Source organism: Morone saxatilis, unplaced genomic scaffold, assembly GCF_004916995.1.
Source record: "Morone saxatilis isolate NCDOM2014 unplaced genomic scaffold, NCSU_SB_2.0 Contig24, whole genome shotgun sequence".
NCBI lineage: Eukaryota > Metazoa > Chordata > Actinopteri > Moronidae > Morone > Morone saxatilis.
Window position 1 is genome coordinate 24,146,437 of NW_023339807.1, and position 16,242 is coordinate 24,162,678.

The 16,242-nt window shown below is 42.0% G+C and overlaps 1 protein-coding gene across 1 annotated transcript in view; it reads left to right on the forward strand.

Moving 5' to 3' along the window:
• Positions 1-1,510: 1,510 nt before the first annotated feature.
• Positions 1,511-16,242, forward strand: part of scap (SREBF chaperone) — a gene marked incomplete at its 5' end in the record, with an annotated part of 31,338 nt that continues 16,606 nt past the window's right edge. The window contains 11 exon segments of the mRNA XM_035672980.1: positions 1,511-2,180; positions 4,304-4,504; positions 8,334-8,454; positions 8,877-9,034; positions 9,913-10,133; positions 11,561-11,666; positions 12,011-12,183; positions 13,079-13,205; positions 15,415-15,527; positions 15,659-15,753; positions 16,018-16,116. Of these exon segments, the coding sequence (XP_035528873.1) occupies positions 2,005-2,180; positions 4,304-4,504; positions 8,334-8,454; positions 8,877-9,034; positions 9,913-10,133; positions 11,561-11,666; positions 12,011-12,183; positions 13,079-13,205; positions 15,415-15,527; positions 15,659-15,753; positions 16,018-16,116 (1,590 nt within the window).

A 16,242-nucleotide genomic window follows, 5' to 3' on the forward strand; every position in this document is an offset into this window, starting at 1 on the left:
TGTGTATATATGTGTGTGTATATGTGTGTGTGTGTGTGTGTGATGGCTGTTTCACCAGTTGAGCGAGTGTAACGTGGTCTGGATTGGAGAGGCAGTGAGTATTCGCAGTCTGACGATCATTCAGTCGTGTTCTGCCGGCTGATTGTTTTTCCTGCGTGATGGTGAAGGCACGACAAAGTTAACCTGATGGTTGTCTCACCTGTCAGTGGGCCAGTATTGACTGCAGTGTGTCTGCTCTCCGGCTGATGTTGGTTTTATAATGATCCTTACTCCCTGACGTCCAGCTGCAGAAGTTAAGTGACAACGTGTAAACACTACTGGCCCATTTTAGGTGAAGTAAATATACAAGAGTTGGAGCCGCGTAAAAAACAAATAAATCTCTCTCTTGTAATGCTTGCTGGTAAAATGGAGACTCTTCCAAGTGAAATATTCTTGGGACAGCAAATGTAATATATACATTTTGTTACTCTGCTCTCATTTTCTTCTTCCTCCATTTGTGAGAAATAAAGAAGTCCTCGTGCGGACTCGTTCTTACCGTACGGTTACTGATTGACAGGACGTTTCCCTCTTTTGTCAACAGCTCCGGTTGTAAAAGGCGGTGTTGCAGTAGTCTGCTCATCCACATCGAGCTCGTCTCTGCATTTCCAACGGGACTAATGGGACTCACAGATCAGAGGAGCATGCGTCCACGTTATGCAACTGTGGGGTTAAACGTCGATGCAGTTATAAATTTGCGGAAAATGGACACAGCCTGAAGTTCTCTGGAATGTTTGTGGATATTGGTAATTAAATTACAATTATTTTAATAAGGCATGATACAGAAAGTTGCTGGTTATGCCACTGGAATCTATGAACCCGGGAGATGCCTTCAAACTGGGCATTTTAGGGAGTATTGAAAAGAGGTAAGCTGGTATTTTTGCCTTTTTTCCAAATCTCCCACTCCAGTGTCGTGTATTTCTAAGTGTACGCTCTTAGTTTTGAAATAGCTCTGATGCAGTTCTTCCTTAACAAAATGCTTACAGTTATATTGTTGGCATGTGGCATAATAAGTCTGGAAGCCTCCTTATTAAGCTGCACAGACCCATAATGATCTCCCTATCTGAATCTGCGCTTGCAATGTGAAACAGTGTGTCTGTCATGTCTGCAATTGTGTATTTGTTTGCAAGCAAATGTGGTCTTTGTTACACTGTCAGTTGCCTGGCATGTGAGCGCAAAAGCACAGGGTTTTTTTTGTTTTTAGATACGTTTTCCCATGCTGTTGTCATGAGGACTTCTTTGCACTTTGTTGGGTTCAAGCAGAAATGTTATTTTTATTCCCTCATCCGTAGTAGTCGGTAAATCCCAACAAATACCGTCCGGCCCGACAGAATAGGATTTCTAAACAATTGCTGGTCACTCGCCAAAGTGGCTGCTGGGAGCACAAACCGGCCGGCCTGAAACAACAGTGTACCTGCACTCGACCTGTTGATTTTCCACCCCGGTTGTTTCAGTCTTAAAGCCTCCCTCGAACTTTTGAGATATTAGTTCCTCTGCGGACATGCCACAGCGTGTGTGTATATAATGTTGGAGACTGCCTACGAGCTGTGAGCAGAGGAGGAGGGCAGCAGCGGGGGGTGGCCATAGGCCCTGAGCCCTGCTCGTTGAGTTTCCGATCGGCTCAATCCCGGATTAGTTCACTGACGGAGATGCTTCTGAGCGTTTGCCAAATCAGGTCTCGCTGCTGCACCCACGTAACACCACAGCACGCAGTGAACTGGACGGACAGCTGAGCGATGGAGGCGTTCGCTGAAAGTTTTCCCTCGCAAGACAGTGAGCAGGACCACGACCTGGCTGAGAGTCGACTTTCCTACAGGAACGCAGAGCAGAGAGGCTTTACTTCAAAGCCCTTTGTGACCTTTGCAGAACCCATTGTGCAAGCTCGCCAGGACGTTGCTGTTTTTACTGTATAGGGTATTTATAACAGCAGCAGATCAAGAGACTCCTGAGGTGAATTCCTCCCAGGGAATGTTTCCGTTGCTCCCGGGGGGACGAGCCAAGCTGTCGCACACTCTGCCTGAATCCAGAGGGGAGCAGCATGTTAACCACAAGGCACCGCTCAAGCTTAAAAAACCCAGTGCTGCTGCTTTCAGGGGACATAAGCAGCCGCGAGCCAGAGAGATAACCTGGTCTCCCATTAGCAGGTACGGTCTCTGAACAGCTCCACACTATGATGGATACAGCGTGGTAACGGCTGGGCTGACAGAGCTGTTTTGTTGTGTGTTGGTGTGGTTAACAAATAGCTGAGTTAAGAGAGGGATGGTAAGGTGATAACGGTCAGTAGAATGAGATACTCTACAAGTCCGGCTGCAGTATGTGTGCCAGAGAGCCAGTCAAACACTGTAATAGAGCAGTGTGTAACTAAAAAGACTGATTGGCAGCGCTGAACCTGTCTGCTGAGTAAACAGCGAGACGAGAGCTGAGATTAGGCAGCAAAGTCAACAGGAGATTGAGCTGATATGGGAAACTGAATAAACTGATTTTGTTTTAAGTTGGTGAACCACCTATAAGGCAAAGATTTCACTTTTTTTGGGCTCAGATCTTGTTCATCTTGTATTAACTAAAACTTCAGGCTGCTGGCAATCAGCCACAATACAGTAGTACTATAGTTTTGAGTATGCCTGAGCAACAATTCAATATTATCACATTTCTGAGGTTTAGTGGAATATTATTGTGGTGATGAACGTATTGTTATTATGTATTATTATTAGCATTTTTACAAATATTGCACCAAAACAGGGGAGCTGAGCCCTGGCATTAAAATGAAAATAAAAGGCCAGTAAAATACGCATGACTATGTGGTTTTCATTTTCAGTGTGTAGGTTGCTAGTTGGAAGTTGTTGCTTCAGGTAGTGACGGGAACTCTGAAAGTCGACCAATGGCAGCCGACGTCCTGTGAGTCACACTGGCCTTTTAAAAATGGGGAAAAAAAAGCCCATCACTGTTTCCTAGAGCCTAAGGTGACATCTTCGAATTGCTTTTTCCAACCAACAGCCCAAAACCTGCGTGTTTACTGTACTACCACAATAGAAAAACGGCAAATGTTCATATTTGAGTTGGAACCAGTGGATGAATTCATCATTTTATTTTTTTCAGTCGTTTGTTTTATAAAATGTCAGAAAATTGTTGATTGCAGTTTTCTCAAGGCAAACCTTCCAAATGTCTTATTTGTCCAACCAAGAGACTAAACCCCAAAGATAAAAAGTTTACAATGTTATTCAACTAAGGAAAGCATCACAGTTTCACACTGGAAAAGCTGTTTTCAGTCCTAAACAAAATCAGCCTTCAGCGTTGTTTCAGGGCTTCCTACTGTAAAATAAATATACTTAAATCATCTGGTTTCTGGAGTTCATAGCTCTGTAAATATTAAGACCGCCACTGACAGTTACTCATGTTAGAAGATTGTGAAAAAATTTGCAATGATGATAAAAGTAAAAGTAAATAAGTTCTCATATTTAGAAGTGTAGATTAGTAAATGTGAATATTGTTGTCCAATAAATGATCAAAACTTTTGATTTCTAAAGTTGTCAATTACTTTGTCAGTCTATGAATGGACTACTTGTTTCAGAACTAGTAAATACTTAAAGGACCTCCATTAAATTCAACTCTTTTTCCAGCTTGGCCAGCTTATCCCTGTGTGCTTCCCTGCCTTAATGGAAGTTACCCGTTGTCCACTAACAAAAGGCCGTTATCAGGGAACCCGCTGGTTGTTTTTCAGGAGTGATCGATGAGTTGTTTGCGTCAGTGTATCTGCTCAGCCGGAGTTGCATATTTCCTGCATGGGAATGCATCCACACCTTTCTTTGCTGGTCAATGGGCCGTGTGTTTAAGTTCTGTGTAGCATGTGAGCCCCTCTAAGTGCTGGTCTGAAGGGAAAAACACACCATGCTTGTAGTCAGCGGCACGTGTAGTGACACATGGAGCATACAACTAATTAGGTGTTCAGGACAGAGCTTCCCTTTGTGTGTGTGTGTGTGTGTGTGTGTGTGTGTGGAGATGTACCTCAGGATTTTCCCAACCAGTCTTAAGATGATATTTATACAACGTACCCCGAGGCCACAGTTTTGTTTCACGTATTTTGTCAAGTTGAGCAGGAGTTTACCAAGTTATTCCATTTAATCAAAACCTCAAGGTAGGAACTCTACGTGTAGATGTGGAGGTGAATCTGTGTGTATACACTGTGGTAGTTTGTACAGTGTGAAAAACAGCAGAAACTGTGAGGTTGTTTTAATGATCTGTTAACCTACTGTGTCGCTGGCTCCACCAGGTCCCTGGATGCCCCGCGGCGCACCGTCCTCGGCCACGCAGTGCTTTCTAATGGCCGGGAGTTGACCCCACCCACCAGGATGACGCTGCGCGAGCAGCTGAGAGAGAAGATCTCGGCGGCCTTCTACCGCCACGGGCTGCTGTGCGCCTCCTACCCAGTACCCATCATCCTCTTCACCTCCGCCAGCATCCTCACCTGCTGGTAGGTGTTCTGTCGGGTTTGGAGATTGTGTTTATTTTATTTGTACATATGGAGCGTCAGTAGAAATACAGGTGGGGATCTGACCATTTCTGTAACTCTGAAACCGGTAACCTGAAATGGGTTTTTCACCCTGTGATTGGCCAACTATGTGGATTATGTAAGATTTTAAATAAAAGCAGGAAAAACAGGTGGTTGTCTATCAGTCACATACTCATTCTCTCCTGTCAGGCTTCTGGAAGTGCACAAAATGGTTTTCAGTGACAGTTATCATTTGTCAGACATTTTGAGCTCCTCATCATTCTTGCTGCTGATAGATGATTCAGTCCCCGGTTAGTTTCTGAGAACCTCCAGTAAAAGATGTGTGCTCACAATTCATAGATACTGAAGGATAAAAGATCACATGGAAAATGGAAAATGGGAACAAATCAGTCAGGTCAGTAATTGAGTAATCTGTTGTACCTATCTTTACCTTTTACCAGTGTGGCTATTTGGAACAGCTATAAAGACATTTTTATTTCCAACATGGTTGGACAACACGTTGTTTTTTGTAGTCTTCTTTTACGCAGTTTGGCATGTTGAACTGCCGTTTTTCTTCAGTAGCCCAGAACAGACAAACCAATACCAGTGACATTTACCATGGTACAAAACAAAACAAAAAATCCTTTTTTAAAATGTGTTACAGCTATGCCTCAAAGCTGCCTACATCTTCAAAAAACATTGCTTTAAAAAACCGTTGGAGCCATTTTTCAAGCTTATATTTGGCAAGCATTTTATACTCCAAAGATATATTTTGTTTGCGGGACTGACAGTAGGGCTTGTGTTGGGATGGATGTATGACTCCAGACCTCTTAGTGCATGCTTTTTACTGCAGGGTCCATTAAAGCATGAGAGAAAAGCAATCTTTTCAGCCTGCACACACACACAGAATGGTAGAAAAGGTTATTGGACAGAGGAGACAAGTAACCGACTCAGCTGATCTGAACTGGCCATCTGCACACACATAACAGCCCCCCTACCGACATCAAGACACAAACATACATACACACACACACACATATCTACTCTTGTTAAATCTCTGGTCAAAAGAGAGGACATAGGTCAGAGAGCTGGCTGGGCTTCACCAGTAAAAGACATTGTAAAACAATCTCAGCAATCGGAAACACACACACACACACGCACCTGCTGCGTGCCGTCCTTGCAGCACTTTACAGCAGGGGTGCCGACCAAATGGACGACTGACCACCACCCGGGGCAAAGTGAAAGAAAAGAGCTTGACGACGGGGACGTTAAAAGGCAGGACTAGAGCAGAGGGCTGTGAGAAAATGGCCCTGTGAGAATGGGAAGCCTGTCCCTCCATCTGCCTGTCAGGAGGGGGGCTGGCTCCGCACAAAAGAGGCCTTTGTGGAGGTACAGTGACCTCGGAGAGTGGGGGAGGCAGAGAGGTGAGAGAGGGAGAAAAACAGAAAGTGAAGAGAGGTTTCTATCCAACTGACGAGCACATTTCTACAAGGAGAGTAATAGTTGTACTAACCAGTAGTAGCACAAAATACACATAATACACTGTCCACGTGGAAGCTGATAATGTTACTGATCAATACGAGTGACTCAGTCTACTTTATGACCTGCTCCTTAGTTTCATGACCTTTCTTCCAGACACTCACCATTAGTTAATAAAAAGAGAAATACTAATACTTGATCATAAACATTACAACTTGTAATTGCTTTGACAAACTGTCAATAACAAAATAACTCACATTTCTGAGCTCGGGGCTGTGATTCTAATGTCATCATACAGTGACACATATACATAGTGTATTCAGAGTACGTTCAGCCTACCCTCAGAATAATTCACTGTCTCATTGCAGAATACACAAAGCCCTTTTCTCGTGTGTGCCAGTATGCCACTGTCCACTCGTTGTATTTACGTTGTATTTGGTGATTTTAGGTTATTTTATTAAGTCCTACAGATTTTTCTCCGGCAGAGAAAAAGTCTTTCTCATCAGTTAGAATAAAGGACAGGAAAACAATCAACAAAACCATCAACACAGTGTATTATCACCTTAATGTTAATAGGAGCAAACAAGCAGTAACCATAAACTTTAATGTTTTGTGTAATTATCTGGTTTATCAGTGAAGTGTATCAGGAACTACACTGCAGACTGGACTCTTTGCTAACAGTTGAGTAGACTTGCGCAATATGTGCGTCTCCTGTATGAATGTGTATTACTCAGCTGCAACCGTCCTCTTTTTGGATGTGTCATTATATGTTCAAAGGTTTGAAGGCATACTCTGATAGTGAAAGACTTCTGTTTTCACCATTACAAAAGTATACTCGGTTGCTACATGTTTATAAAAAGGAAGGTGCTAGTTGCGAACAGAGATTCAAGCTTGGTCAGTGGTGGTGGAAGTATTTACTATGCACTTTACTTAAGTAAACGTGCAAATAACACACTGTAAAAGTAGTGTGTTATAAGTAAACATCCTGTGTAGAATAAGTAAAATGTAGTATTAAAAGTAAAAGTACTCGAAGCAGAAACATTCACACTGCAACTGGTTATACTATTATATCATTGGATAATTATCACTCGTGCATTAATGTAAAAGCATGATTTTACTGTTGGTGGAGCTCAGTTTGAACTATTTTGTAGGACTGCACCTAATTAGTAATTTGGATTAATCTGTTCTGCATGAATTGATTGATTGGTTTGTAAAAACTGACTGAAAATAGTTTCTGTCAGTTGACAAATGTATTAATTGACTGTACTTTCGTTTGATTTATAACAAAATGCCACATTTTAAAAACTCTATGTATGTTTTGTGTGTAAAGGTCATTATTTGTAACTGAACTAGTAACCCACTAAACTTAACCTGATAAATGTAGTCAAGTAAAAAATAGAAAGTGGCATGAAAAGAAAATACTATGGTAAAGTACAAGTACCTCTGATTTGTACTTAGGTACAGTTGATTACATTTGTCAGATTTTACTACTGGCCTTGATTTTTCTCTGATCCCAGATTTAATTTTAGATGTAGTCAATCAACTGTTACCTTTGCTTTGGCTGTGACTTGTCTTGGTCTTAAAAGACCTGTGGCCAGCTTTTCTTGAGGGGCTCAGTCCTGACCCGACCGCCTACTGTACAGGCTGAGAATGCCATGTCAGTCAGACACACAGGCTTAGACATGCTTCAGTGCTAAGAGTTTTCTCTCCCACGATTGTGGTTTTAGAAGGACTGGAATTAGCTGCGTTTTTTTTTAATACCTGCTATGCGGTTGTACGTGATCATTAGGCAGAAGGAAAGAACACAGGTACTCCTGTACACAGGAATGCCTGTTCTCAATCAGAAGAACACTGTGCCTTAATCTTTTTAAGCTATGTGTCAGGGTTGCTCGACATGATTTGAAAATAAACTTGCGAGCTCCCCCCCACACACACACACACCAGCAGAACAAGCAGTAAGTGGTGTTTCGTGCTCAAAGGGAACGTGATTCCTAAGGACCCACCCATTTCCAGGAGAAAGAGTGAATGGGTCTCTCCAGGTAGCAAACGCCTGAGGCCCTGGTTTCATGTTCCCTACGTACATAGCACCGTCACACACCTATAAACAGAAGCTTTAACATAACTGCACCATCAGTCGTATTATTTATACCTGTCCACCTCCTTTCAATGCGTATATTATATTCAAATTCCAGATACATTTATTAAGTATGATCTGGTTGTGTATCAGCTGCTTATATTTTGTATTGTATCATATAAAGATTGTGTTTCACATCTCTTATGTACCCTGTAACCCCCAACTCCCTCCCTCCCTCCCTCCCTCTCTCTCTCCCAGCTATCCGTTATTGAGGCTTCCCCTGCCTGGGACGGGTCCTGTGGAGTTCACCACAGGGGTGCGAGACTACAGCGTCCCTTCCCATGAGCCCCAGGGAGACCTCGGAGAACGGCCCGACTGGGTAGGAGAAGAGAAAGCGCACACATTTATATACATCCCAGAATATTAATTCTGACTGTCACTTTTGTCCTTATTCCTTTTTTAAATGCATGAATTCCTTAACCTTGAATCCTAATCCTCGTCCCAAACTAAGACTAATTATGATCTAAAATCTGAATCCTAACCTTAATCTGATGTCTTTTAACAAAATTGGCCTCCGTGTGAAAGTAGATCTCAGACCCAGATGTAGTCACGCAGGTTTCACAGCAAAGATGGAGGCTCATAAATTTACAGAGGACATTCATTGTGTGAGTTCTTGAGAGACCATGATAGGCCAGCTGCTAATGTGGCTGCTTCAGTAGACACATGTTTCATGTCGTGTCTGAATGTGTCACCTTCATGTTTGTGCATCCCTTTGCATGTTTGCGTGTGTGTGTGCTGCAGTACCGGGGCCCTCCGGTTGCCTACATCCAGCAGGTGTTGGTGAAGGCGGCGGTGTCTCCGTGGGACAGCAGCCTGGTGACGGTGGACGTGTTTCGGTCGCCGCTGAGTCGAGCTTTTAGCCTGCTGGAGGAGATCCGTAACCACGTTCACTCCGACAGGTACACACTAACACGCACACAGGGTCAGATGACGAACCCGTAGAAGAAGATCAGGCTCTATCAACATGTGTATAGCACGGCTGCAAACGTTTTTTACATAATTGTTTATGTAAAAAAGGATTGACCGATTAAGAATATTGATGTCAAATTGTCAGCACAGAAGTTGAAGTCTTAAAATTGCTTGTTTTGTCCTTAACCTGAAGATGTTCAACCCACAATATTTCAAATGGAGAAAAGTTTCAGCTCCTCACGTATCAGAGGCTGAAACAGAGAATGTTTGGGATTTTTTGTGAAAAATTTAAATATCTGAAGATTAATTTTCTAATAGATTAGAATGTCCTTTTAGTGGAGGAAAAGACAAACCGAATATATAAAGTCTGTCACCCACGTCTTAAACACACCTGCTTTTTAACACATGTTGGAGTCTGTCCCCCTGCACGTGTTCAAAGTCAAGCCATAAATCTAAAACTGTTTTGCCTTTGGCGTGAGAGAAAGAAAAACATCTCAAACCTTCAAAAAAAAAAAGCTGAGTCATTGATCTGTTGTGAAGGTTAGGCACATGCTGTGTTCCAGACCTGTTTGTTGGACAGCTGCACTGCACCAGCTGATATGAGGCTGATTCGTAGGACAGTTTCTGGCTTTGCTTGGAAGTTGTACAGAGCAGTTTATCTGCATGAAGTCTGTTAAATCTAAAACTCCAAGAGTGAATTGAATGACATACGTCCCTTGTCCTATTGTTGTTCAATTATGCTGTTAAATTAATAGATAACTAATAAATGATCTTCTGCTCAAATAGTAATCACCTGAGGAGCTTTTAGTATTTGTGAGCTTTGTCAATCAACTCCTCTTCCTCTGTGTTCTCCTCCCTCTTCTGTCAGCTCCGGGATTCGCAGTCTGGAGACGCTGTGTCTCCAGGTGACAGGCCTGTTTCCAGGCTTGCGGCGGATGCAGTCGGTGCTGCCAGAGCACGGCTGCCTGCTCGTTTCTCCCGGCAACTACTGGCAGAACCAGCGGGAGCTGTTCGACTCGGACCCCGATCTCCTCAAGACCATCCAGAAACATGAACCGAAAGGCCTGCACACCTCGGCTACGCTGCGAGGTAAGGACTCGGGTGGAGGGGTGGATGGTTAATAGATGGCTTGTACACATGCTCATGGAAAAGTTTCTTTCCCTTTTTTTTTTGCTTTAGGGATATTAAATCAAAGCGAGAAAACTGGAGTGAGATGTGACTTACAGACACTGAGTTGTTCAGAGCTGATAGAACATGATGTGATGATGTGTTGATATGTCATTGTGACCTGTCAAATGCTCCTGTGTACAGTGTTTTTAACAGACTCATGCCTTGACCTATGACGGGCATTGAGTGTATAATGTGGAAAATATCTGCAAAAGTAAACATCATTCACTGGTCAATATATTCTGCAAACCTTTTCAGAAGATTTTAAGGCTTCTAATAATATGAAGGCTAATATTATAGTAATTGTTTTCATTGGTATTTGACTGCTTCCACCATCAGTTCATTTCTAGGAAAGCCTTTGATTTCTGAGGATTTCTGTCTTAACTTGCTGCGAGAACAGTGTGCTCTTCCTGTTTCGTGCCATTAAGTGTATCCTAGATGACTCACCAAGGAAAATGCATTTTACACTCCGGTAGAGGCTGTCAGTCTCAGAGTTGATAGCCTATTTGAGTGTATGCGGAGCACTGTTGACACAAAGGCTACAAACAAGTGAGTTGTTTGTAGTAATTATAATGGTGTCACCACATCAGATGATGGTTGGTATAGTTGTTTAAAATGTATCACCAAAGTGCAAAATGAAGGAGTGGCGTTTATTCAGAGGCTTTCATACTTTGACTGCCTTGTTGCGAGGAGTCTGCAATCACTCAAGAGGAGTAATTGTAGGAAGGTGGTGAGCAGGGGATTAGTGGTATCAGAAAACTAAGCAGCTTTCGTATTGACAGAGAACAAGCAGTTTCATTCCTTGGGAAGTGAATTCTCTCTAAAACTTTACCCACTGACATAGTGAACCAAATCACCCTGCCAAAGCCAGCTCAGCATTCTGCCTCACCTCCCAGCTCAAGTGATTTATAGGTGGGAAGCTTATTCTGGAGCTGGAGTCAGAGACAGCTTGGCAGATACAGTCAGACTGATACTCTTGTTCACACTGAGCTGCTGGAAGGCCAGTCAGACTGCCTTAGGAACCTGGATCATAAAGTATGTCCCCCCTCACAGCCACAGCGAGACAGAGGGGGGGTTCCACACTCCCACCATAATCCCTCTTTATTAATACAAAAGGCTTTATACTCCTGTAAAGATTGTCTTAGCACACAGATTTTATTGAGTGTACTTATTATATACAGTATAATACAACGGTAGGGCTGTTAAGTTGGCTGTTATGTTCTTGCATAACGTCTGGATTGGCGACTTTTGACTTCCTGTTTGTTACTACAACAGAAATCGTACTTTCAAGCTATTTACATGAATGTGCTATGCTACATGTGTTTAAAAAAAAATTGTGTGTGTTTTAGACCTGCTGTTTGGCGTCCCTGGAAAATACACTGGGGTCAGTCACTACAACAGGAAGAGGGTGGTTACATACACAATCACTCTTGTGTTGTCCAGCTACGATGCAAGGTGAGTTATATATGCAATAGAAGAGAGAGATAAAGTGCAGTTTTACATATATTTTGTATATATTTCTAAATATGCTCAAAAATCCCCTTATTACTGTGAAATGTACATTTTGTTTAGCATTTGGTACAAAGTCTACCACTTCTGTTTATATGTACATTTTTTAGATTGTGCCAGAAGTTATAAGGTGCTTGAGCTTCTCTCTATTTTTATCTCTAATTTGTTCTGACAACTTCTAATCATCTGCATCTTACTACCATTTCCTTACAGCAATCGTATACCGTTAATCAGTTATCTGGTATCTGCAGTGCTGATGTTGATCTTGACGTCTATGTGTGTGTGTCCAGGTTCTTGGGCAGCCTGCGGGCCCGTCTGAAGCAACTCCACCCGTCAGCCAACTGCAGCTTGAGAGACGACCACATGGTTCACGTCCACTTCAAAGAGGAGATCGGCATCGCTGAGCTCATCCCCCTCGTCACCACATACATCATCCTTTTTGCCTACATCTACTTCTCCACACGTCAGTCCAACTCCCTGCCCGTCTGCTCTGTCCCGTGTGTCTCGTTCTGCCATCCTTTTTTACCGTCTCGCTTTCTTTCTTTCTTTGTTCGCTTTTCGCACCACTTAATCTTTAAAATGTGCCAAAGATCCAGACTCGTGCCTGTTGCGCCTTTGTGTGCACGTGTGTTTGTGTGCCAAGGTTGTTCCTGTCTGGTGCAGGGATAATCCTCACACAAGAACATTGTACACCGCTGTAAGAATGCACTCACCTAACCCTCAGCGACTTGCCAGTACAAATATTAGTTCATGGAACAAGCACACACTCACACAAAGTACACAAAATAAATATTATCACTCAAGCTGATTATTTGGCATCTAATTAAAGATGTTATTTTTTTCAAATGTAATGTGCCAAAGTAACCTAAAAATTGCATGTAACATTTTATTATTTTTTATTTTTAGGAAAGTAAAATGTGTCTTTAGAGAAGCTATTCTCTGTTTTTTAATTTCTTGAGAATAATTATTCTATAATTGTTTTACTCTTTGCTGGCATAGCTATAAAATATACTTCCTTTTCTATTAATCAGTTATTATGTTGCTAGAGCTTTACAACGGAGGGATTTGCAGAATTAATGTTGGAATGAAAAACCTTCATAGTTTGAAAAATTGTCACTTTTGTCACACATAGTTTAAAGGGTTTAAAAAAAATTTGATTCATCAAAAGAATTTTATCAAGGTCAGTGTTTAAAAGGTTATTAATACTGGAACAATTTAATATTAGAAATCCTGAATTTCTTCGCATCTAAAACTTTTGGCAACTCGAATCAAATGGATGAGGTGGTGAATAGTTAATGTAACAGTTGTATGGCTAGTTATTGTGTCCTCTTCTCAATATCTTCTTTTCCTCCCTGCAGGTAAGATTGACATGGTGAAGTCAAAGTGGGGTCTGGCTCTGGCTGCCGTGGTGACGGTCCTCAGCTCTCTGCTCATGTCTGTTGGACTATGTACCCTGTTTGGACTGACACCCACGCTCAATGGAGGGTAGGAATGCCAAATGTTTTCTACACACTTCAGTTTTGGAAGATTACCAAAGAGGTTTTTATCTCCACCCTTGTTCGTTAGTTTGCCTGTCTGCCTACAGTATGCCTCAAAAACCAAGCTGAATGCTTAGAGACTGTGACTTATTTTTGCCCCTAGAAAATAAATAGTTTAACGTAAATGATTTCCATAACCTTAAAGCCTACAAGTGTGGAGCCAATTCAGAAAATGAAAATGAGTAACGGGATTGATGAGGTGCAAGAGTATAGAAAAGCCTAGAGAAGCCTGCACTTGCTTAGAGCTTGGTCGAAGTTTTGTTTAATGACTTTTCCACTGCTTATATTAACTTTAGAGGAGAGGAGAACTTGTTCAAGTGTTGGGTAAATTTTATTAACCACGTCAGCAACTTGGCTTCGTGTCGGTCTGTCGGTCTGGTCCAGACTAAAATATATCAACAAGCATTGGATGCATTGCCACAACATTTGGTACAGATATCCATGTGCCCAGATGAATCTTAAGACTTTGGTGATCCTTCTCATGAAGCACGTATGTGTCCAATACCAAATTGTCATTGTTAACATGGTAGCATTCTGAGGTTAGCATAATAAAATCACCACTGCTAGTGTGACTGTAGACGCTCGGTCTTAAACCAGGAACATGTCAACGTGTATCTTACAACTTGTGCTGTGCAGACATTTATTTCGATAAAGGTAAATTTATCAAGATCTGTAGAGGAAGCCATACCGCTAACCGAAAGTATTCATTTCCTTATGGTAGGTCACAGAAACCTCATTGACTTTAGCTTCGAGGTCACAGATGGAACAACTTCTGCAGCTGTTATGAAGTCCTCATTGTGGTCTGCTGTTGACATTCAAATGTATCCTGTTAATATTTACTGCCCCATCTGCCCATTGCAGTATCATTATTTATTATCTTATTCACGGAAAGACAAGGACAGACCCACAAACACACACACACACACAGACTTACTGACTTCCCACTTCCTCTGCATTGACTTTAAATGGATTTGCGTTAATGTGTACAGCAAGGGAGCATAAAGTCAGTGTGTTAGCACAGATGGAAAAAAAAGAGGACGGGGCGTGAATGTGGGTGGGACTTCTCGAGGGGGTGGAGATATACTGGTGTTGACATTCACTGGTTGTCCAATCATTTGAGGATTGTTAGAATGCGGACATCGTGGCGTGATAACGGCACACTGCTGTCCAACCACTGACCAGGATCCACGCAGAGTCCACTGGCGCTTGTACTTTCTGCGTGTATTTGCATAAACACACATCAAGGTCAACATTGTCAAGATATGCATGAAAGCTACGCATGCTGCTTAGTCATGGTTGACTCTGCACGCAGGGCTTCTGAGTAGTGTTGAGTTGTGTGTTCCTTTTGATATGTACAGTGTTACTGGGTGCGTCTGATGTAACATGCGGAGCTGTTGACTCCTCCGTGACCCAGTTATACACTTACCTCTACAATACAAGCTTATCTATATAAACTAATCTCTCTGTACACTTTAACAGAGTGGGAAATTCCCTGCACACACCGCCAAATATTTATAGACAATTTTGAGTGTGGTTATCATCTATTCTGTTATTGATTCAGCTGACTGGGACTGCAACTAACAGTTATTATCTATTAACTATTTTTTTTACAATTAACGTGGAAATTAAAGTGAACATTTCTCATCACAATTTCCCAGAGTCTAAAGTGACATCTTCAAATTGCTTCCTTTCATCAACAGTACAGAACTCTCATTTACTCTCAATGAAGAAGCAAAGCAGCAAATTCTTACATTTAAGAAGCTGGATCCTGCAAATGTTGGCCAGTTTTGCTTGAAAATGGACTGAAATGATTCACGGAATATCAAAATAGTTGGCAATTAATATTCTTTCGATCGACTAATCAGTCAGTCGATTTTAAGTGTTGCAGCGCTACAGCTGACGTATTGTAAATTATCATCTTGATGGAAACACTTTTCATTCAGTGAGTGAGATGATTCTTCACAGCCATTTCTGGAAGACAGAAAAGTTTGTTCTACCAAAAGAAAAAAAGAAAAAAAACTTCTAATGTGGCAAGGATACATTAACCTGGTAATGATCATGTGTTTCTGTGTGCACACCTACACTCAGTGAGTCCTGGTTAAATTTTTTTCCATTTTATTCCTTTGTTTAGTAGTTTTGTTGTTTTCTGTCTGCAGTGAGATTTTTCCTTACCTGGTGGTGGTGATCGGCCTGGAGAACGTCCTGGTCCTCACCAAGTCCGTGGTGTCCACCCCTGTCGACCTTGAGGTCAAACTCCGCATCGCTCAGGGTAAGGCAACCAGATGACGATTAATCAGTTCATAAATTCTACTAGTAACCAAATGGTTGTTGTATTCTTCTCTAAAAGTAAATATTTCAACTTTTGGAGTCTGGAGAAAAGTATCTCTCTTGTTTCTCCAGGCCTTAGTAATGAGAGCTGGTCTATCATGAAGAACATGGCCACTGAACTGTGCATCATCCTCATTGGGTATTTCACTCTGGTGCCAGCTATTCAGGTAACAGAAATATCTTATCTTAGATATACGGGTATATGAGATATGTCTCAACCATATTTCAGTTGTCACACTAAGCATTGTATGTCCTTTTTGCAACACATGGCACACTCGACATTTCTCATTGTAATCTACCATTTAATGTTACAGGCAAGCTACTGCACTGCTTGTGCCACAGCTTGTTACCATTTGTTACAGTGAGAAATGCTAACATGTGCTTTGCCTGGATGCTGGTCTGATGTCTCCTCTGGTTTGTGTATGCTGTAGGAGTTCTGTCTGTTTGCTGTTGTGGGGCTGGTGTCTGACTTCTTCCTGCAGATGTTCTTCTTCACCACAGTACTATCCATTGACATCCGACGCATGGAGGTGAGAACTCTCACACGTACAAACACTCAAACCTCAGTTTGTACCTAAGTCACCAGTTTGTGTTATATTTTCATGATTTCATGATCATGATTACGTTGAAATAACAGATCTAGGCCACAGTTTCTT